This window comes from Balaenoptera physalus (assembly GCF_965194825.1).
Source record: "Balaenoptera physalus genome assembly, chromosome: 13".
In the NCBI taxonomy this organism is placed as follows: Eukaryota; Metazoa; Chordata; class Mammalia; order Artiodactyla; family Balaenopteridae; genus Balaenoptera; species Balaenoptera physalus.
Genome location: NC_138892.1, coordinates 17548133 through 17573250, shown reverse-complemented (window position 1 = coordinate 17573250; position 25118 = coordinate 17548133). Strand labels below are relative to the sequence as shown.

The 25118-nt window shown below is 36.9% G+C and overlaps 1 protein-coding gene and 1 long non-coding RNA gene across 8 annotated transcripts in view; both read right to left on the bottom strand.

Moving 5' to 3' along the window:
* Positions 1 to 25118, bottom strand: part of LOC309640631 — a 317179-nt gene that overhangs the window by 126526 nt on the left and 165535 nt on the right. The window lies entirely within an intron of this gene.
* SLC41A2 (solute carrier family 41 member 2) overlaps positions 1 to 25118 on the bottom strand; it is a 135867-nt gene that overhangs the window by 92517 nt on the left and 18232 nt on the right. For 5 of the 7 annotated variants that reach the window (XM_082419441.1, XM_082419442.1, XM_082419444.1 and 2 more), the window contains 2 exons: positions 19032 to 19756; positions 1222 to 1329 (listed from right to left, as the gene is read on the bottom strand). In XM_082419441.1, the coding sequence (XP_082275567.1) occupies positions 1222 to 1329; positions 19032 to 19586 (663 nt within the window). In that variant the 5' untranslated portion in view covers positions 19587 to 19756. Of the gene's footprint in view, positions 1 to 1221; positions 1330 to 19031; positions 19757 to 24720; positions 24928 to 25118 lie in introns of those variants that run through there. The other 2 variants (XM_082419439.1, XM_082419445.1) reach the window with 2 other exon arrangements.

Here is a 25118-nt window from a genome sequence, read left to right as displayed (position 1 = left end):
ACCTTTAGATACACAAATGTTTCTTCCTAGTTCATAGATTCATTTGTTGTACCTTCTTTAAGGAAAGAAACAAACTTCATATACTAACAGCACTGCAGTTAGTAACGATGGCTTAGTTAATTTTTGGCTAACGTTCAGTGGGCTGATGGCTCATTGAAGTGAACCTCCCTAGCTACATGGTTTTAATCATAACTTGGTTCCACAATGGTGAACCCCCAAAGAATTTTATAGTGAGAAAACAATGTCCTTTTCGGCTACTAAAAAGCATCAGAACCCTGATGGTGGCAGTATTTTCAAAAGTGTTTAACCTTTATGGATGACAATTCTGCAATATGTGGCTAAAGCCTTAAAAGTATACTTTTTTTTTTCCTGAACATTAATTACACTCCTAGAATTTGCCCAAAAGAAATAAGAATGTAAAACTGTATGTATAAGAATATTCATTACAACATTGTTTATAACAGCAAAACATTAAAAAGAACCTATATATTCAATAACAGATGATGGATTAAACCGTGGTAGAACTATACAACAGAAAAACACACAGCCAATAAAAATAATGAGATAGGTCTACATTTATTGATATGGAAAGATGATCATGATGTATCTACAAATGGATATCACAGATTATAAAAGAGAATATATACGATTCCAGTTCTTCTTTTTAGAATATACAGTATGTATCTACATTATGATATACCTATGCATAGGTAGAGATATCCAAGTATAGAAGGATCTATATCAAAATATTAATAGTGATTATGTCTAGGTAAATAATTGGGGGTAGTTTTAAATTTTCTTCTTGATACTTTTTTCCCTTTCCTGCAGTTTGTATAATAAACATGTATTACTTTTACAATCACAAAAAGTTTAAGTAACAATTTACCAACCATCTAACTATAAAGAATCTCAATATCTGACTTGCCCCATGTTTTAAGCACTGATGATAATTGCCAGAACGCCCTGGAATGAAAGGGGGCAAGAATGCTACTTCTTCTCAGGATAAAGGAAGGCCTATAATTCCCAGATTAGACAACCCAGGGAGCTTTCAGGGCATGATTAACAGGCATAACTACTTAGCATAGCCCTGAGGTTCAGAAATTTATCAGTAGACAGAGGAGAAAATTATTTTCCTGGTGCAAGTTCTCCTCAATAGAGAGAAACAGTATATGTTTATGTATAGATAAAACAGTATATGTTTATGTATAGGAAAAAACTTACTGCAGTGGATAATCTGGATGCCAATGTCATTTCCAAGTTCCCTTTGAGACCAAGAAGTGCAGGAACTAAAATGAAAACTTCTGTTACTTTTTTGAACACCTCCCAGTGCTGTAAGAAAAAAAAAAAAAATAGAATTTTCTGATACCCTTTAAAAAACACTTTAGAATAAAGATTTCTAAAAATCTCAGCCTTTTTTCCGATGTTGCATCTACATTTTGAATAACTACACAGGTCGTTTCATCAGTGAACATTTAGCTTAAGCCATTCTCCAGAGTTCTAAAACCTTGAGTTTAGAAATTCAGTTAGAGTTGGAAGTAATAGCTGATACACTCACTATATCTCATAGTACATCTAGCTTGTTACACAACTCTGTTACTCTTAAAGTCTACTGTATCTCTTTATGATGGCAAGAGTCAGTGTAACTAGTGGTTAAAAACACAGATTCAAGAACCAGATAACCTGTATTTGAATCTTGGTTCCAACACTAATTACAACCAACCCACAGGAAAGTTACAGTAATATTATTAGCTCGTTTCACAAATGAAGAAATAAGCATTCAGAGAAGTTAAAATGATTTTCCCAAGATGAAAAAATGGGACCTAGAATTGACCCCAGGAGTTCTGAGTCATCCCATGTTCTGCTCCCCATTTTAGGGTGTGAGGCAAGAGGCTGCAGAGCACAGGATCATAAAAGAGCACTAAACTGGAAATAAGAAAATTTCTTATTCTAGGCACGGATCTGTCATAACCTGGCTGTGTGATCCTGGATGAGTTACATACCATTCTGCTCTCAGTTTCTTCATCCATGAAATGAAGATACTACCTGCCCTGTCTAGCCTATGAGGAAATACCATAATAATGAAAACAACAGATATTAAAGTACTTTATAAACTGAAAAGACCATACAAATGATTGAATAACACAAAATGCTATTTGACAAGTGTTATTAAGAGGTGATTGTCCCAAAGGAGACTTTAGGGACTAAGCATATTAATTTATGCCAAAAAAAATATCAAGAATACAGTCTTGTCACTAACACCAAGACAGGTGAGAAAAGTAAGACAAATCCATCGGATAAATGAAAGAAAATTTCAATTTGTCCCCAAAGTTTCCCTAGAGGCTGTTCCAAACAGGTGCAGAACTAGGGCCTAAAGAAGCTTTAGGAAATGTTTATCAGACAAGTCTTTGGTAAAAACCTGGTTTAACAGTTTGACAAGGGAATCCCTCCAGGGTTCAAGTCAATTAAGGATGGGCCTAAAAACAGCACTCGGGGTCCAGTAGCCTCTCAGATTCCTTAACATGTCAAAAAACTAACAAACAATTTTGTCCATGTTTTATGATAGGTAAGAATTCTGCCGTGCTAGTGGGATATGCATCCTTCAGAGATGACGGTGATGATGACGATGATGAATAACAACAGATAATAATAATAATAAATATTAACAACAGTCAACATTCACTGATTGCTTGTTGGTGCCAGGCACTGTTCTAGGCTTAATCATTTAATCTTCACAACAAACTTATGAGATAGGTTTGCAGAGGTATGTCAGATGGAGTGTGATCTAATGCTGATATGTTGTACCACCTCGAGTCAGTGGTCTGTAGAGTGTCCAAGAGCTGTCACTGTGTTTCCCTCAAAAATTTAACATATCCCACAGCAACCCTGGGGTGTCCAGACACACAGTTTGGGAAATATGAGAACAGTGAGAAACAGTACAGCACATTACTCAAAGAAAAGGGCTCTGGAATCAGATTATCTGAGTTGCAATTCTGATACTACTACTTTTACTGTATGACTTGAGCAAAACTATGCTTTACTTTATTCATCTAAAACAAGGTCATAAGTGTACCTACCTCATAGGGTTGTGCTCAGGACCATGCCTGTACATAGTAATAAATAACAATATTGAGGGTTTATTAGCTATAACACCAAGATATATTATCAGTTAATTTTCCTGTCAGGAAGAGGTAATGCCAGAAAAAAAAAAAAAAAAAAAAGTTCAGAAAGGGGATGTTGAGGCAGCCAGTGCCCCAAATAAATTTCACCTACTTATAAATTTTGCCACGATACAGACATGTCCTCTGAGGCTATGTAGATTATTGTGCACTGCTTAACTTCTCCACAAGAATCCTCCCTACAGGAAATCAACTTCCAATCTTACTTAACATTTTAGATGTCTGTCAATACCCAGAATCTTAGGTAAGCACCCATACCTCAAACATAATGTCAGATTGCTTACATATGTCCTATACTCGAAACCTAAAAACCTATTAATGCCCAAAAGGACAAACAAAAATGAAACTTAAAAAAAAAAAAAGAAAAATAAATAAAATTAAATTTTAAAAAAAAGAATAAACAAGTTGAGGAATACATCCATAGAGTCCTAACTTAAAAATAAACAGAAAAAGTTTAAAAATAACTAATTGGTAAAAGAAGCTTATGCAATTTTTAAAAAACTTATATACCCCAGAGCTGGAGAAGATTTGTTTCTCATTTTAACTTAGTTTTAAAAAATTAAACCCATTCACTTTTAGACATATGACCCAGTGACCAACCTCACTCATAATTTAAAAAATGCAAATTAAAAGGTGATCAATTTTCTTCTGTGAGATTGGTAAAGTTCAAAAAGTTGGATAATACTCCGTCGGTAAGAGTATAAGGAAATAAGCACTCCATTACACTATTGGTGAGAACGTAAAGGTTGAACTTCTTTGGGGGAATTCAGCAATATCTATCAAATGTAAAATGCACATAATTTTCAACTCAAAACTCTACTTCAAGGAATTTATCCTACAAATAAAGTTGAACGTGAGTTCAAGCACATACATATAATGAGTCAACTTCATCACTGTTCATAATCACAAAAGATTTGAGGTACTTTAAATCTCCTTCATTAGGTCACTTGGTAGAAAAACAATGATACATCTTTGCAATAGAGCATAACAATAGAGCTCTCCAGAGAAGAATTTGGTAAATCCGTGTGTATCTATAAGGAAGCTCCAAGATAAATTAAGAAGAGCAGGGGGCTTCCCTGGTGGCGCAGTGGTTGAGAATCTGCCTGCTAATGCAGGGGACATGGGTTCGAGCCCTGGTCTGGGAAGATCCCACATGCCGCGGAGCAACTAGGCCCGTGAGCCACAATTACTGAGCCTGCGCGTCTGGAGCCTGTGCTCTGCAACAAGAGAGGCCGCAACAGTGAGAGGCCCGCGCACCGCGATGAAGAGTGGCCCCCACTTGCCACAGCTAGAGAAAGCCCTCGCACAGAAACAAAGACCCAACACAGCCATCAATAAATAAATAAATAAATAAAAATTAAAAAGCAAAACTGATGGAGCTAGAAAATGTTAGAAAATATACTATAAAAAAAAAAAAAAAGAATAGGGATGGCACCTGCACCAGTGGGAGGGAGCTGTGAAGGAGGAAAGGCTTCCACACACTAGGAAGCCCCTTTGCGGGCGGAGACTGTGGGTAGCGGAGGGGGAAAGCTTTGGAGCCACGGAGGAGAGCGCAGCCACAGGGGTTCGGAGGGCAAAGCGGAGAGATTCCCGCACAGAGGAGCGGTGCCCACCAGCACTCACCAGCCCGAGAGGCTTGTCTGCTCACCCGCCGGGGCGGGTGGGGGCTGGGAGCTGAGGCTCGGGCTTTGGAGGTTGGATCCCAGGCAGAGGACTGGGGTTGGCGGCGTGAACACAGCCTGAAGGGGCTAGTGTGCCACAGCTAGCCGGGAGGGAGTCCGGGAAAAAGTCTGGACCTGCCGAAGAGACAAGAGACTTTTTCTTCCCTCTTTGTTTCCTGGTGCGCGAGGAGAGAGGATTAAGAGCGCCGCATAAAGGAGCTCCAGGGACGGGCGCGAGCCGTGGCTATCAGCGTGGACCCCAGAGACGGGCATGAGACGCTAAGGCTGCTGCTGCGGCCACCAAGAAGCCTGTGTGCAAGCACAGGTCACTCTCCACACCGTCCCTCCCGGGAGCCTGTGCAGCTCGCCACTGCCAGGCTCCCGTGATCCAGGGACAACTTCCCCGGGAGAACGCACGGCGCGCCTCAGGCTGCTGCTGCGTCACGCCGGTCTCTGCCGCCGCAGGCTTGCCCCGCATCCGTACCCCTCCCTCCCCCGGCCTGAGTGAGCCAGAGCCCCCGAAGCAGCTGCTCCTTTAACCCTGTCCTGTCTGAGCGAAGAACAGACGCCCTCAGGCGACCTACACGCAGAGGCGGGTCCGAATCCAAAGCGAAACCCCGGGAGCTGGGCGAACAAAGAAGAGAAAGGGAAATTTCTCCCAGCAGGCTCAGGAGCAACGGATTAAATCTCCACAATCCACTTGATATACCCTGCATCTGTGGAATACCTGAATAGACAACGAATCATCCCAAATTGAGGAGGTAGACTTTGGGAGCAAAGATATATATATTTTTTCCCTTTTTCTCTTTTTGTGAGTGTGTATGTGTATGCTTCTGTGTGTGATTTTGTCTGTATAGCTTTGCTTTTACCATTTGTCCTAGGGTTCTGTCCGTCCATTTTTTGTTTCTTTACTTTTTAAAACTCTTTTCTTAAAAATTATTTTTTATTTTAATAACTTTATTTTATTTTACTTTATCTTATTTTATTTTATTTTGTCTTCTTTCTTTCTATTTTTTCTCCCTTTTATTCTGAGCCATGTAGATGAAAGGCTCTTGGTGCTCCAGCGAGGCATCAGGGCTGTGCCTCTGAGGTGGGAGAGCCAACTTTAGGACACTGGTCCACAAGAGACCTCCCAGCTCCACGTAATATCAAACGGCGAAAATCTCCCAGAGATCTCCATCTCAACGCCAAGATGCAGCTTCACTCAATGACCAGCAAGCTACAGTGCTGGACACCCTATGCCAAACAACTAGCAAGACAGGAACACAGCCCCATCCATTAGCAGAGAGGCTGCCTAAAATCATAATAAGGCCACAGATACCCCAAAACACACCACCAGACATGGACCTGCCCACCAGAAAAACAAGATCCAGCCTCATCCACCAGAACACAGGCACTAGTCCCCTCCACCAGGAAGCCTACACAACCCACTGAACCAACCTTAGCCACTGGGGACAGACACCAAAAACAACGGGAACTAAGAACCTGCAGCCTGCAAAAAGGAGACCCCAAACACAGTAAGTTAAACAAAATGAGAAGACAGAAAAACACACAGCAGATGAAGGAGCAAGGTTAAAACCCACCAGACCTAACAAATGAAGAGGAAATAGGCAGTCTACCTGAAAAAGAATTCAGAATAATGATAGTAAAGATGATCCAAAATCTCGGAAATAGAATAGAGAAAATACAAGAAACGTTTAACAAGGACCTAGAAGAATTAAAGAGCAAACAAACAATGATGAACAACACAATACATGAAATTAAAAATTCTCTAGAAGGGATCAATAGCAGAATAACTGAGGCAGAAGAACGGATAAGTGACCTGGAAGATAAAATAGTGGAAATAACTACCACAGAGCAGAATAAAGAAAAAAGAATGAAAAGAATTGAGGACAGTCTCAGAGACCTCTGGGACAACATTAAACGCACCAACATTCGAATTACAGGGGTCCCAGAAGAAGAAGAGAAAAAGAAAGGGACTGAGAAAATATTTGAAGAGATTATAGTTGAAAACTTCCCGAATATGAGAAAGGAAATAGTTAATCAAGTCCAGGAAGCACGGAGAGTCCCATACAGGACAAATCCAAGGAGAAACATGCCAAGACACATATTAATCAAACTATCAAAAATTAAATACAAAGAAAAAATATTAAAAGCAGCAAGGGAAAAACAACAAATAACACACAAGGGAATCCCCATAAGGTTAACAGCTGATCTTTCAGCAGAAACTCTGCAAGCCAGAAGGGAGTGGCAGGACATATTTAAAGTGATGAAGGAGAAAAACCTACAACCAAGATTACTCTACCCAGCAAGGATCTCATTCAGATTTGATGGAGAAATTAAAACCTTTACAGATAAGCAAAAGCTAAGAGAATTCAGCACCACCAAACCAGCTTTACAACAAATGCTAAAGGAACTTCTCTAGGCAGGAAACACAAGAGAAGGAAAAGACCTACAATAACAAACCCGAAACAGTTAAGAAAATGGGAATAGGAACATACATATTGATAATTACCTTAAATGTAAATGCATTAAATGCTCCAATCAAAAGACACAGACTGGCTGAATGGATACAAAAACAAGACCCGTATATATGCTGTCTACAAGAGACCCACTGCAGACCTAGGGACACATACAGACTGAAAGTGAGGGGATGGAAAAAGATATTCCATGCAAATGGAAATCAAAAGAAAGCTGGAGTAGTAATTCTCATATCAGACAAAATAGACTTTAAAATAAAGACTATTACAAGAGACAAAGAAGGACACTACATAATGATCAAGGGATCGATCCAAGAAGAAGATATAACAATTGTAAATATTTATGCACCCAACATAGGAGCACCTCAATACAGAAGGCAAATACTAACATCCACAAAAGGGGAAATCGACAGTAACACAATCATAGTAGGGGACTTTAACACCCCACTTTCACCAATGGACAGATCATCCAAAATGAAAATAAATAAGGAAACACAAGCTTTAAAAGATACATTAAACAAGATGGACTTAATTGATATTTATAGGACATTCCATCCAAAAACAACAGAATACACATTCTTCTTTAGTGCTCATGGAACATTCTCCAGGATAGATCATATCTTGGGTCACAAATCAAGCCTTGGTCAATTTAAGAAAATTGAAATCGTATCAAGTATCTTTTCCGACCACAACGCTATGAGACTAGATATCAATTACAGGAAAAAAATCTGTAAAAAATACAAGCACATGGAGGCTAAACAATACACTACTTAATAACCAAGAGATCACTGAAGAAATCAAAGAGGAAATCGAAAAATACCTAGAAAGAAATGACAATGAAAACACGATGATCCAAAACCTATGGGATGCAGCAAAAGCAGTTCTAAGAGGGAAGTTTACAGCAATACAATCCTACCTTAAGAAACAAGAAACATCTCAAATAAACAACCTAACCTTACACCTAAAGCAATTAGAGAAAGAAGAACAAAAAACCCCCAAAGTTAGCAGAAGGAAAGAAATCATAAAGATCAGATCAGAAATAAAGGAAAAAGAAATGAAGGAAACGATGGCAAAGATCAATAAAACTAAAAGCTGGTTCTTTGAAAAGATAAACAAAATTGATAAACTATTAGCCAGATTCATCAAGAAAAACAGGGAGAAGACTCAAATCAATAGAATTAGAAATGAAAAAGGAGAAGTAACAACTGACACTGCAGAAATACAAAGGATCATGAGAAGATACAAGCAACTCTACGCCAATAAAATAGACAACCTGGAAGAAATGGACAAATCCTTAAAAATGCACAACCTTCCAAGACTGAACCAGGAAGAAATAGAAAATATAAACAGACCAACCACAAGCACTGAAATTGAAACTGTGATTAAAAATCTTCCAACAAACAAAAGCCCAGGACCAGATGGCTTCACAGGCGAATTGTATCAAACATTTAGAGAAGAGCTAACACCTATCCTTCTCAAACTCTTCCAAAATATAGCAGAGGGAGGAACACTCCCCAACTCATTCTATGAGGCCACCATCACCCTGATACCAAAACCAGACAAAGATGTCACAAAGAAAGAAAACTACAGGCCAATATCACTGATGAACATAGATGCAAAAATCCTCAACAAGATACTAGCAAACAGAATCCAGCAGCACATTAAAAGGATCATACACCATGATCAAGTGGGGTTTATTCCAGGAATGCAAGGATTCTTCAATATACGCAAATCAATCAACGTGATACACCATATTAATAAATTGAAGGAGAAAAACCATATGATCATCTCAATAGATGCAGAGAAAGCTTTTGACAAAATTCAACACCCATTTATGATAAAAGCCCTGCAGAAAGTAGGCATAGAGGGAACTTTCCTCAACATAATAAAGGCCATATATGACAAACCCACAGCCAACATCGTCCTCAATGGTGAAAAACTGAAACCATTTCCACTAAAATCACGAACAAGACAAGGTTGTCCACTCTCACCACTATTATTCAACACAGTTTTGGAAGTTTTAGCCACAGCAATCAGAGTAGAAAAAGAAATAAAAGGAATCCAAATCGGAAAAGAGGAAGTAAAGCTGTCACTGTTTGCAGATGACATGACACTATACATGAGAATCCTAAAGATGCTACTAGAAAACTACTAGAGCTAATCAATGAATCTGGTAAAGTAGCAGGATAAAAAATTAATGCACAGAAATCTCTAGCATTCCTATACACTAATGATGACAAATCTGAAAGTGAAATTAAGAAAACACTCCCATTTACCACTGCAACAGAAAGAATAAAATATCTATGAATAAACCTACCTAAGGAGACAAAAGACCTGTATGCAGAAAATTATAAGACACTGATGAAAGAAATTAAAGATGATACAAATAGATGGAGAGCTATACCATGTTCTTGGATTGGAAGAATCAACATTGTGAAAATGACTATGCTACCCAAAGCAATCTACAGATTCAATGCAATCCCTATCAAACTACCACTGGCATTTTTCACAGAACTAGAACAAAAAATTTCACGATTTGTATGGAAACGCAAAAGACCCCGAATAGCCAAAGCAATCTTGAGAAAGAAAAACGGAGCTGGAGGAATCAGGCTCCCTGACTTCAGACTATACTACAAAGCTACAGTAATCAAGACAGTATGGTACTGGCACAAAAACAGAAATATAGATCAATGGAACAGGATAGAAAGCCCAGAGATAAACCCACGCACATATGGTCACCTTATCTTTGATAAAGGAGGCAAGAATATACAGTGGAGAAAAGACAGTCTCTTCAATAAGTGGTGCTGGGAAAACTGGACAGGTACATGTAAAAGTATGAAATTAGAACACTCCCTAAGACCATACACAAAAATAAACTCAAAATGAATTAAAGACCTAAATGTAAGGCCAGACACTATCAAACTCTTAGAGGAAAACATAGGCAGAACACTCTATGACATAAATCACAGCAAGATCCTTTTTGACCCACCTCCCAGAGAAATGGAAATAAAAACAAAAATAAACAAATGGGACCTAATGAAGCTTAAAAGCTTTTGCACAGCAAAGGAAACCATAAACAAGACGAAAAGACAACCCTGAGAATGGGAGAAAATATTTGCAAATGAAGCAACTGACAAAGGATTAATCTCCAAAATTTACAAGCAGCTCATGCAGCTCAATATCAAAAAAACAAACAACCCAATCCAAAAATGGGCAGAAGACCTAAACAGACATTTCTCCAAAGAAGATATACAGATTGCCAACAAACACATGAAAGGATGCTCAACATCACTAACCATTAGAGAAATGCAAATCAAAACTACAATGAGATATCATCTCACACCGGTCAGAATGGCCATCATCAGAAAATCAACAAACAATAAATGCTGGAGAGGGTGTGGAGAAAAGGGAATCCTCTTGCACTGCTGGTGGGAATGTAAATTGATACAGCCACTATGGAGAACAGTATGGAGGTTCCTTAAAAAACTAAAAATAGAACTACCATACGACACAGCAATCCCGCTACTGGGCATATACCCAGAGAAAACCATAATTTAAAAAGAGTCATGTAGGGCTTCCCTGGTGGCACAGTGGTTGAGAATCTGCCTGCTAATGCAGGGGACATGGGTTTGAGCTCTGGTCTGGGAAGATCCCACATGCCGCGGAGCAACTAGGCCCGTGAGCCACAATTACTGAGCCTGTGCGTCTGGAGCCTGTGCTCCGCAACAAGAGAGGCTGCGACAGTGAGAGGCCCGCGCACCGCGATGAAGAGTGGCCCCTGCTTGCCGCAGCTAGAGAAAGCCCTCGCACAGAAACGAAGACCCAACACAGCCGTAAATAAATAAATAAATAAATAAATAAAATTTAAAAAAAAAAAAAAAAGAGTCATGTACCAAAATGTTCATGGCAGCTCTATTTACAATAGCCAGGACATGGAAGCAACCTAAGTGTCCATCAACACATGAATGGATAAAGAAGATGTGGCACATATATACAACGGAATATTACTCAGCCATAAAAAGAAACGAAATTGAGTTATTTGTAGTGAGGTGGATGGACCTAGAGTCTGTCATACAGAGTGAAGTAAGTCAGAAAGAGAAAAACAAATACCGTATGCTAACACATATATATTGAATCTAAGAAAAAAAAAAAAAAGGTCATGAAGAACCTAGGAGCAAGACGGGAATAAAGACACAGACCTACTAGAGAATGGACTTGAGGATATGGGGAGGGGGAAGGGTAAGCTGTGACAAAGTGAGAGAGTGGCATGGACATATATACACTACCAAACGTAAAATAGATAGCTAGTGGGAAGCAGCTGCATAGCACAGGGAGATCAGCTCAGTGCTTTGTGACCACCTCACCTAGAGTGGTGGGATAGGGAGGATGGGAGGGAGGGAGACGCAAGAGGGAAGAGATATGGGAACATATGTATATGTATAACTGATTCACTTTGTTATAAAGCAGAAACTAACACACCATTGTAAAGCAATTATACTCCAATAAAGATGTTAAAAAAAAAAAAAGGAGACTTCTTTCTCCATTATGTATTGTTTCATACAGCTTAAATATGCTTTACCAGATACATAATGTTTTTCATTAAACTTTTTGAAATAATTATAGATTCACATGCGGTTATTAAAAATAATAGAGAGATCCCATGTATCCTTTATCCAGTTTCCCCCAATGCTAATATCTCGCAAAACTCTAGGACAATCTCACAACCAGGATATTGATATTGATATAGTCAAGATACAGAACATTTCCATCACCACAAGGATTCCTCCTGTTGACCTTTTATAGCCACGTCCACTTTTCTCCACTCCCAGCCCCTTCTTAATCCCTGGCAACTGCTAATCTGTTCTCCATTTCCATAAAATGTTGATTCAAGAATTTTTATAAATGAATATAATATGTATAACCTTTTGAGATTTGCTTTTTCCACTCAGCATAATTCTCTGGAGATTCATCTAGATTGTTGCATGTGTCAACAGTTCATTCCTTTTTGTTGCTGAGTAGTATTCCATCATATGGATTTATCAGAGTTTGTTAAACCATTTGACTGTTGAAGGACTTCTGGGGTGTATCCCAGTTCTTGGCTATTTTGAATAAGGCTGCTGTAAACATTCATGTACAGGAGTTGTGTTAGCCTAAGTCTTCATTCTCTGGAATAAATGCCCAGGAATGCAATTCCTAGGTTGTATGATAGTTAATGTTTAGGTTTTATTTTTTTTAAAGAAACTGTCCAAGTGTTTTCCAGAGCGGCTGTATCATTTTAAATTCCCAACAGCAATATATGAGTGATACCATTTCTCTACATGCTCAACAGCATTTGATACTACCACTATTTTTTATTATAATCATTCTGATAGGTACACAGTGAAATTTCATTGTGGTTTTCATTTGCGTTCCTCTAATGGCTAAAGATACTAAATATTTTTTCAAGTTTATTTGCCATCTGTACATATTCTTCTGTGAAACGTCTCTATGCTTTTTTTTTTTTTTTTTTGCCAATTTTCTAACTGGGCTGTTTTTGTTAAAATGTTGAGTTTTTGAGAGTTCTTTATTCTAGCCTTTTGCCAGATGTGTGGTTTGCAAATAATTTCTTTCTCTCTGTAACTTGGCTTTTCATCCTTTCAACAAGGTCATTCACAGAACAAAATTTTTATTTGATAAAGTCCAGTTTATCCATTTTTCATTTTATGGATCACGCTTTTGGTGTCAAGTTTAAGCGTGTCCATCCCTCCACCAAATACCACAGTCTTGATTACTGTGGTCATTTTAATAAGCTTGGAATCAAGTAGACTGATACTTCCCACTTTGTTTTGATTTTTAAAAAGAAAATTCTATTTTCTTTCCCTTTGCATATACATTTTAATATTATTTATTCTATTAAAAAATCTTGTGGAGATTTTTAGAGTTCTGTTAAACATGTATATCAGTTTGGGGAGAACTGACATCTTTATTATGTTGAGTCTTCTAAGCCATGAATATGGCAAGTCTCTCCATTTATTTAGATCTTCCTTGATTACTTTCATCAGTGTTTTGTAGCTTTCAGCATACAAATCCTGTATGTGTTTTGTAAGATTTACATCTAGGTGTCTGTTTTTTTGAGTAAATGTTATTGTATTTTTAATTTCAATGTCCACATACTCTTTGCTAGAAATAAAATTTATTTTTTGTATGTATTGTGTATCCTGGGCCTTACTGAACTCATTTATCAGTTCTTGGAGTTTTTTTTTGTTCTTGTTTTTGTTTTGGTAGATTCCTTGGGATTTTCTAAGTAGACAATCATGTCATCTACAAATAGGAACAGTTTTATTTCATCCTTTCCAATCTGTATGTCTTTTATTTCCTTTTCTTGACTTATTGCTCTATGTTGAATAAAGGTAATGAGTGTGGACATCCTTGCCTTGTACCTGATCTTAGGGGAAAACCACATTCGGTATTTCATCATTAAATTAAGTATAATGTTGAGGAAGTTCCACTCTATTCCTATTTATTTGAGTTTTTTTAATCATGAATGGGTGTTGAATTTTGTCAAATGCTTTTTCTGTATCATTTGATGTGGTCATGTGATTTTCTTCTTTAGCCTGTTAATATGGTGAATTATATTGATTTTCAAATAGTGAACAAGACTTGCATCCCTGGAATAAACCTCATTTTTCATGGTGTATAATTCATTTTATACATTGCCAAATTCTACTTGCCAATGTTTGTTAAGGATTTTTTTGGTCTATATTCAGGAGAAATATTGGTCTGTAGGTTTTTTGGGTTTTTTTGGTTTGTTTTTTGCATTGTCTTTAGTTTGGTGTCTGGGTAATACCAGCTTCTTAAAATGAATTGGTAAGTGTTCCCTCCTATTTTCCAGAAAACCTTGTGTAGAATTAGTGTTAACTCTGCTTTAAACATTTGGTAGAATTTTCAGGTGAAACTACCTGTGTCTGAAGATTTCTTTTTTGGGAGTTTTTAAAATTATGAATTCAATTTCCTTAATAAGTATAGAACTATTCAAATAATCCACTTCATTTTGGGTGGATTGTGGTAATTGTGTTTTTTGAGGAAGTGGCCCACTTTAAGTTGTAAAATTTACGTGTGCAGAGTTGTTTGTAGTACTCCTTTACTATCCTTTTGATGTCTACAGGATCTGTAGTGATATCCCCTATTTCATTCTGATCTTGGTAATTTATGTCTTCTCTCTTTTTTTTTTCATTGTCAGTCTTGCTACAAATTGTCAGATTTATTGGTCTTTTCAAAGAACCAGATGTTCGTTTCACTGACTTTCTTCTACTGTTTTCCTGCTTTAAATTTCATTGATTTTTGCTTTTATATTTATTATTTCCTTTCTTCTGCTTGCTTTCGGTATATTTTGCTCATTTTTTCTAAGCTTTAGTGAGGTATAATTGACAAATAGAATTGTAATATATTTTAAGGGTACAGTATGATGACTTGATATACATACACATTATGAAAGGAATTCCCCCAACAAGTTAATTAACATATCTATCACCTCACAGAGTTACTTTTTTTTTTTTTTGGTGAGAATACTTAAGATCTACTCTCTAACAAATATCGAGTATACAATACAGTATTATCAACTACAGTCACCATACTGTACATTAGATTCTTGGAGCATACTTAACCTTGTAACTGAAAGTTCGTACCCTTTCACCAACTTCTCCCCATTTCCCTCACCCCCTCAGGCCCTGGCAACCACCATTCTACTCTCTGTTTTTATGAGTTTGACTTTTTTTTTTAAGATTCCACATGTAAGTGATACCATGCAATATTTGTCTTTCTCTATCTGGCTTATTTCACTTAGCAGAATGCCCTCCAGCCTCCCCGCTGGGCCTTTGCTGAAGTGGATGTGGGTGAGGCCACGGTTTTTTCTGTAGTGTTTGGCTGGAGTAGAACAGTTATTGTCTAAAACTGTTTTGTCTTGCTAGGGTGTCCCTTTCCTAGTCCTTCAGCTACAACGAGCAGGCTTTTGTTGGTTTTGTTTTGTTTTGTCTGCCCTTGTTGGCATTTCTTGGTTGCCGGCTTCTTTAGCTCTGAGTCTGGGATATATGAAGCAAAATAACTAGAACGAACCCAGCTAAAAATGTAAAAGACCTGTGTTCAGAAACTGTAAAACATCAATGAGGGGAATTAAAGATGACCTAAATAAATGGAGGCTATTATTCCACATACCTGTGTTGGAAGGCTAAACAGTGTAGAGTCAATTCTCCCCCTTATTATCTCTGAATCACAATCGCTACTACTTTTTTTGAAAACTGACAAGCTTTTATACTAAAACATACAAAAAATGCAAAGGGAAAAGAATAACCAAAGCACTCTTCAGGAAGAATAAAGAGAGAACATTCTCTACTAGATATCAAGATTTATAAACTAGAGTAATGATGATGGTGTGGCATTCACGACAAGAGACATAAATACAGCAAAGGAACAGAATTGAGAGCCCAGAAGTTGACCTACACATAAATGGGCAAATATTTATATTTATAATAAATATTTTGGTTATATAACAGTACAGAGACAATTGGAAATCCATGTGGAAAGGAAAAAATATAACCTCTACCTCACACTCTATACAAAAACCGACTCCCAGTAGGGAATGATCTAAATGTAAAAGGCAAAACAAAGCTTCAAGGAGCTATTATAAGAGAATATCTTAATTCACAGGGTATGGAAAGATTTCTTAAACAGGAGACAAAAAGCACAGACCATAGCAAAGTAGGGAAAAGGGGACTGTATAAAAATTAAGAACTGCTCATCCAAACACACAACTGAGAGAGTAAAAAAGCAAGCCACAGAGGGGAAAAAATTTTGTAATACATATAACTAAAAGGCTTACATCCAGAATATGCAAATAACTCCTATAAATCAATAAGACAAAGATAAGAAATCAAATAGGAAAATGGGCAAAGAAACTTCACCAATGATATCCAAATGGTCAGTAAACATCATTAGTCATCAGGAAAATCCCAATTAAAACCTCAATGAGATGCCACCCCACATATGCCAGAATTTCTAAAATTAAAAAGACTTCTGATACCTTGTATAAACAATAATATAGAGCACTGGACCTCTCATATACTGCTATATTAGTCTGTAAATTGGTACAACCACTTTGGAAAACCATTTGACAAATGCTACATTTAAATATCTGCATATTCTAAGACCTAGAGATTCCATTTCTACATATATACCCAAGAGAAATGCATGCATACATACAGCAAGAGCCTGGAAACACCATTAGGCCCAATGTCCATCAACAGTAGAATGGATTAAAAAAATAGTAGAATGGATTTAAAAAAACAGTAGAATGGATAAATTGTGATGTATTTATACACTGGATTACAACACAGCAATAAAAATAAATGAACAGTTTCCTAAAACTTACATAATGTTGACCAAAAAAACCCAAACATAAAAGAATATATACTCTATACTTCCACTGGATAAATTTTGAAAAGAATTAAGTAAAACCAAGCAGTGGTGCTTAATAATACACGCTTATAAAGACAAAAAAGTTCTTATAAAAATCAGATTAATTAAAAAAAAATCAGATTATTGATTATCTTTGGTGATGGAGAAAAAAGGAAGCTATTGGAAGGGAGCACTAATGAAGACTAATGAAGTATAGGTAAGAGTCTATTTCTTGACCCAGGTGATGGTTATACGGTTGTTTGTGTCATGAAAATTCACTGAGCTGTATGCTTTTGTTTTCACTGAGCTGTTTGTTTTCACCCTGTATGTTTTAAATTTCACAATTTAAAAGTTTTAAATTTCACAATTTAAAAGTTTTAAAAACCTCATTCAAATGAAATCTTTCAAAACATTTACATTATGTCTTTATGATTTTTAACACTGAAGTTTAACACTATAAAGTCCTTAGGGCTAGCAGTATTATAGTTCATAAAATCATAAAGGAACTTTTCCCAATTACACACGTGCTCTGCTCTCAAATAGCATCAAGAAATAAGTGAACATGCACCAGAGGAAGGTACATAATGAACTATGCAAATATTCTGCTTAACAATCTATACTCTAACATATTTTTCCTATAGATGTTATCATCCTATAGCTAAATGTTGAGTGTTTCTTCAGAATAACTGGTATATGAAGAAAAAAAAAAAGTCAACCCAAAACAGCATATTCATTTTAGCAGCTATGATACTATGGTAATAATTTGAAACAATTATATTTCAAGTGGACAGATAGGTTAGGTCTCCCTAGAGTATTATAGTCTATTCAAAAATTCAATATACTTAACACAGTATATCTTTTCGTATCTTTTTTCCATCTGATGGTGGAAAAATTAGGTTTCTATTTATGTACGTTTTCCATTTACATAAAAATGTTATCTGTTTAAAAGTGTCTTAGAGTCACAGATAACCTGAGGTTTCTTTTAGGGAGCAAACAGTGAAAGACAAAGGCACATGAGGATAATGTTTCTAACCCTTTCCTAGAGCCAAGCTTTCTCTGACTGATGAATGAAAACTGATAGTAACAGAAGGCCACCTTTTAACAACTTACTACTTTAGAAAGGTAATTATATAATAGGTAATTTTGTAATTTTATATAATATTACATTAAGAACTCCTACAAGTCAATAAGTAATGTACCCATTTTTTAAATGGATAAAAGATACAAAAAAGTATATAAGAAATATTCACAGAAAAGGTAATGGCCAATAAACACATGAAAAGATGCTAAGACATTAATAATAATTAAAGAATGTTAATTAAAATATGATAACATTTTCCTATCAATTGGCAAAAATGAAAAAGATCAAGAATATCCAATGTTGATAAGGGTATGGATAGATAAAAGTACTTATATACTGATGGCAGGACTACAAATTGGTACAAACTTTTTGGAAGGCAATTTGACAATACCTATAAAAATTTTAAACACATACAGCTGCCCTAATACCCAGCAATCCCATTTTTAAAATCTATCCTATGAAAAAATTAGTATGAGTATGTAAAGATAAATTTATAAGGATATTTGTTATAGCACCAGCATGGGAGAGTGAATAAGTAAATTTTGGTGTATATATACAATGGAAATATCAAGCACTCTTCTTAAAATGCTGAATATCTTTCTTACTAATTTGGAAAGATGTCCAAGATACATTAATAAGCAATGCAAATAAACTGCAGAAAAATATATATAGCATTTCATTTTTATTTTTGAAAAAAGACTCTGCACATATGCATGTATATAAGCATAGAAAAAAGTCTGCAAGTATATACAGCAAACTCTTAACAATGGTAACCTCTGGAGGGGAAGAGAGTTTTGGTTTGGAGATGAGGAATAGGAAAGACTTATCTTTTATTTAATCCTCTGCATTGTTTGAATTCATTTTAATGAGCATATATTAATTTTTATTTTTAAAATAAGGATGTATTTAAATATAACATTTATTGAATTATTCATTTAGCTGATTTACCCAATTTGGGATTACTTTACTATTTAATATTTTATGAAAAGTTACTTTATGGTCAGAATGAGATAATTCTCTTAGAACTTCTAAAGGAAAACAAACAAAAAAACACTTAGAAATAGCAGATTCTTCACCAAAGTCAGCATCAGTTCATTTTAACTAAGGGATAAATTAAATCTAAATATAATGTCTGAGATTAGTAACCGACACAAAGCACTTTAAACAACAAAGACAGTGAAGTTAAACAAAGATGAAAACCCACCTGGACTATATCCAAAACCATGCCAGCTGAGACTGTTCCAAAGCCAGCTAACAAAAATGGCACAAGTATTTGCAGTGCCATGACACCACTGGACTCCTTTGGTAATTTCTGGTTTGCTTCCACAATGACATCTTCATCACCATCTCTAGATACATCTTCATCTTGTAACATGGCCGTAGTTTCTGAAGCCTCCCTTCCATCACAATAATTGTAGTTGGCGTATTCATCATACTTTTGGCTACAGCTTGATGGCGTGTGCCCACTGTTGCCATGAAAAGATGGCTCTGAGAAACTGTGATATTCCATGTGTTGTTCAGATCTATTACTAAAAGTTTGTGCTGCAGTTGATAACCCATCTTGCCAAATGCTGTTTCCTTTTTTGTGCCTGTCTTCCTGGTTTTTCTGGTAAATTACCGGAACCATACTCAACAGTAAGTTTAAGAACTTATCAGATTGAATTGTATTTAAACTTAAAGTCCAGTCTACAAAACCTCCTCCACTACTTGGACCACCACTTGTTCTGTTAGTAATAGATCTTCCTTTACTATTAGTCATATTGTCATCGCAAAAGACCCTGTATGCCTTAGATCTCAAGCTTCATGAACCATAGCAGATGAATCAGAACCACATGAATGCTGGTTTAAATTAAGATGTTGACTTCATTGTGTAGAAAACAACGTTTCCACTAAAAGAAGATGTTTAGAAGTTCCACAGAGGGATTGGATCTGGAAAAATAAAATAAAATAATTTTTAAAAGTCAGATTAACTATCTTGATACTTCATAATTAAAGGTATAAAATAACACGTTCTTAAACCAACCCTAATGTACGATATTATACCCTTTGGGCTTAACACATAACTGCTTTGTACACAGAAATGTAGTATACAGCTTTTTTGTGTGTTCTATCTTGGTTAAAAATGTTTATCTTTGCATACTTTATGTAATGAATACCCATGTAAAGTCTTCAAATGTCTCTGAAATTCTAAAATAGACAAAGTTATTAAAGTAATGGCTTCCATTACTTATACTGAGGTCTCAGAATCAAATTGCTACAACCCTTTACATATGCAGGCACAACAAAGGTAAAGTATATGACATTATATTTTAAACATATTAAATAATAATCCGTGTTACTTGATTTACAACTTAATATAATATACATTTTGTTATTAAAATATGAAGAAACGATGATAATGTTTGCCATGAAATTATTTGATAAATATCCTAAATAGGGTACATGGCATTTACTTCACATGTAAAATTAGGCTGATGTCATATTTGTAGTTTCTGACATACAAAAAATTCATTATAGTTGATTTAGGAATATAATCCCTCTGTTACATAAGAAATAACCAAAATGAAAAGGGATTACAAATATTCACTTAATCCTATTTTGCAAGCCAACCAAAAGAAAGCTTGCAATGCACTTATCACTTAATGCCCTTCTCAAAGTCAGCTCTGACCCTTAATCCCAGAGTATGCTCCTGATTGGCTGGTTATGGACAAGATTCTCCTTAAAGATCCTGAACTAAAGACACAGACACATTGTGTAAGCTTGTTTGAGAGTGACAGGCACTGAAGTTGTGAGGTCATACATCACCTGCCCAGGTAGACAGTCTGACTCTTGGGACAGCTGCCACCACAGGTACATAAGTTTTCAAAGTTATTAGGGTGGGTCTAAGGCCTCAGGTGTTTCTCAGGAACGCCCAGCCCTGTCTTACATTTATAAGAGCATCCAAGATCAACAAACTGGCTCTGATTTGATAAGGGATAGATGGCCCACTGCCTAACTGGACTGCCCACCCACCAAGCTAGGCTAAGAATTGTTGCTACTATACTGCTGCTTTTAATGAAAACCATTCTATGCTTCAATACATGTTTTCAATTTCTTAGAATATCGATCTCCTCTCCTTGGATAGGAAGATCAATAACAAGGAATGGCAAAGGGAAAAAGAAAAGGGGTTATGTTGGGGACAAGTGGATGCTAGGATCTGGTTCATCTATTTCATCATTCACTCACTTTCCTTTCTTCCCTCTTGTGATTATGGAGGGGTCTGGGAATTCCTGCTGGGGAATATTCTTAAAATATAGATTCTAGGACTCTGGACCTACTGACTCAGAATAAGTTTGAGGCACATAAACCTTTTTTTTTTTTTTTTTTAAGCTTCCCCAAGTGATTACAGTACAGACATCCCGTGGACCTGCAGAGAATCCAATGAGATTATGTACTAGTTGCCATTTTTTGCCACTTGCAGGCTGATCAGTATGCAGACAAAGGCAGTATTTAAAGAAAATCAAAGGAATGGAAACAATGTCCAGAGTGAAGCAAAGAAGAACCCAAGCAGTCCACAAAGAGGAAGAAAGCCAGAACCGCTGCCTGAGAACTTTCCATGTAAGAAGGGCTCAGCTGTATGTCTGGAACTTATGAGATTCCCAGCAGCCTTACATGAGTCAGATTGAGCAGGTTTCTGTTCCTTCAACCAATTCACCTCTTTTTAAGTAGTGAGCATTTCACTGCCCCAAAGAGATCTCTAATCAAACAAAAAAACAGAACAAACCTCAGAGATAAAGCTTTCAGACAAGTCTATTCCACTGAAGGGCCAGTGATGGATATAGGCAATTTCTTCTTCCTCTTGAAGCAGAATTATAAGGATAATCAAAATGGAAATGCAGAGAAATGTAGATAAATAAAGAAAGATGACAGTATGTATATCACCATTCAGTCACCATTCAGCTCAAAAAGCATGCTCAGGAAAATTGACCAGCTAACACTAAATAGGAAAATGGAGTGAGGAGAAGGTTAAAAAAAGAGGAACTTCCCAAAGCAAGTCATCTCTCTTGGAGTGTTTGCAGGACATGGTTAAGCACATAGTCTGCACTGAGCTGGCCAGCAGGATCCCGATGCAAAGACACATGCAGCTCTTACTTTTGCCCCTAGTATTCTTTCTTCAGAAGGTTAGATGGAGAGGTGGATATTCTGTACACAGGGCCACTGTGTACAGAGACCAGATAGAGCCTTTGGGTAAATTTAAAACAGTGCCTCCTGGAAAAAGGAAGCCACAGGAATGGGGTCTCTGGCTGGGTTTCAGCCCCCCTCCATCCCCTCAGCCAAGCACCTTCAGGCACTGCAGGATCTGCACAACCTTATACAACAAGACTGGGCAGCTGGGTGAAATGGTAAACTATGCTTAAAGAGCATAAAACAAACAAACAAAAAACCACATTTTTATTGTTGTTTCCTCAGCATCTTTCCCCAGTTTTTCAGCTTATGGTATTTCCATCTCCCACGTAAAACCACACTTGCCCTGTTCCATGAGGTTCTGGTAGGCCTAGTGATCAGTCCCCTCCCCTCCAGACCACACACTGACAAGTGCCTGGAGCAGGCCTGAGTCCTACCCCGGAATTTCGCATATTTGTTGGCTTATTATTTCCTGAATGGCTACTAGATCCTGGGGTTGCCCCATTAACAAAAGAGGCACTATTCTTGCTTCAAGGATTTTTCCTTGTAGTGGGGAGGAACAACAATCAGGTGAGCAAATAAATAAATGAGATAATTTGTGGTAAAGGCAGTGAAGGAAACAGTTGATAGAGCAAACAGTGAATGACTTACAGGGCTACTTCAGAGGGGAAGGCCTCTGGAAGGGTGTTTTCTCACTTCCTTTTGGAATGAAATAGTTCTGAAACTGTCACTCTGTCTTCCTCCTCAAAAAGCTCCCTCGACCACCACTACTACCACCACCACCACTAACACTTGGAGGAAAGCTCATCTATGTTAGAAAAGGATCCACAGAAACAGAGAATCAGAGCTAGGAGATGATGAGAGGGTCTGACATCATGATGAGAATGTCTATCTCATTTATTTAAAGCCCGTTCCATCCCTGTTCTTCCCAATTATGTGGGCCAAGAAATCTCCACTGCTTAAGCTAGTCTGAGTGGTGTTTCTGTCCTAACATCTGTTTTTTAAATAATGCAATTTGGAAGTACTAGGAATTACCTTGCTACCTGTGCGTGCCACGGACCACATACCACCATCCTGCACTGAGGAAAATGTGTTTATTTTTATTTATCCTTCATTTTATCCAGTTAATGAGTGATCAGTTATTCTAATGCTTGCATATTGACAAGGTCTATTATCTCCCTTAAAGACTCCTTAAATTTTCTTCCTTTAAAGAAATCACTTAGAAACTCATTGAATAATGGTTACAATCAAAATACTTTGTGGTTGATTTAAAATAGGTAATGTACACATATGCCACTAAATAAAAAGTTGGTTGGGTTGCTCTATATTGTTATTCATCCATGAATGAGTAAAAACAACTAAAAATTTAAAAAATAAGTGAATAGAATTGGGCAAAGTTTCCCCTGGTTTTAGGTGCTTTAAGTTAAAGAATACCAGTGGAGATATTTATGGGTTACTCTTTAGCTACCTAATAGGTTATTTTAATCTAGTACCAACATAGCCGAAAATAAACAGTGTCTTTAAAAGTTTAGGTTTAAAAGTTTAGGTTAGCTTAGGTTTAAATTCTCAATTCTCTTTGTAAGTTATAAAGCAAGCAATCTCTAGGAAAAAGGAATCCACTACTTTATTTGCTAATGGCCAATGTTTGCACAAAACAGAAGTTTCCAAAAAAAAAAAAAAAAGCATCTGCAGCAGGTAAAATAAGTACAGTGATTAACATTGTGGCTTGGGATTTTTTTTTCCAAATTGCTACATGAAAAAAAAGTATTATCTATAGTGCTCATGTAATGTCAATAAAAATATCAGGGATGATTCAAAAACCCTAGATTGAGTGGCTATATCAAATGCTGTTATGTAGCAATTTTGTTCCAAAGATCCTTTAGGTGTTATGTGGAGCCAACACAGGGGCAAGTCTATTTGAGTGCCTTAAACCCTTGCTACTCAAAGTATGGTCCACGGTGCAGCACCACTGGTATCACCTGGGTGGTTATGAGAAATGTAGGATCTCAGCTCCCAAGCATAACCCAGCCTACTGAATCACAACCTGTGCTTTTAATAGCATCTCCAAGTGGTTTATGTACACATGGAAGTTTGAGAAGCACTTCCCTGAACATTCAAAAAAGAATCTGATTTACACCCATTAGACTAAAAATTAGATGTTGTCAGACTTTCAAATGTGAACAAAGACATGAGAACTGGTAACACATACAACACCACTAGTGCAAGTGTAAACTGTACAACCATGTTGGAAAACAATTTGGTATTATCTACTAAAACTGAAGACACATATGCCCCACATTCCAGCAATTCCACAGCTAAGTACATACCCTGAAGCAACTCTTGCTTTGTACACCGGGAGACACATAAAAGAATATCCTTAGCAATATTTTCACACTAGCAAAAAAACTGGAATTAACTCAAGAAAAAAGATAAATGGCGGGAGAGTCACACAATGGAATATATGAAGAAGGGGATGATAAGCAAGCACAAATTTCAAGAGAATGGTTACAATTGGGGAAGTAGTATAAAAGCACACAGGGAACTTCAAAAGTAGTGGTTATATTTTTTAAGCTTGGTAGTAGATACATGTTTATTATTGTTCTTTAACATTTTCATTACATCACATGAGTGCTTCAGTCACATGAGTGATATTGTGACAGATTTTCTTACTCCCATTTATTGCTCCCCTCGTATAAGAGGATTGTTTTCTCCACCTGTTGCCATGTTACCTGCAGGGACTATGGGAGGATTATACTGCCTCACGTCCACTGACATCAGGTTTGGGCATCTGACTCATGATGGCAGCAACAACTACAAACAGAAATAGTTCAGCTATGGCTTCTTTTCCGTCTGACATGGGAATGACATGTCCTAGGTAAGTGCTGCTTCTTCAGACTGGGTCCTGGGACAAAGATAACACACAGAGCTGCAGCAACCTAGAAGCAACATGCAACACGAGAGAGAAAGAAAGCTTTGCTGATGAAAGTCACTGAGAGTTTGCAATTGTTTACCACCACAGCATGATCTAACAAAAGCTAACCAAAAAAGTAAATATTTTAAAGAAGAATCTGACCCACAGATTCCCATCTAGTTTAGTTTAAGAGAATCTCTCTGATATATGAGCACA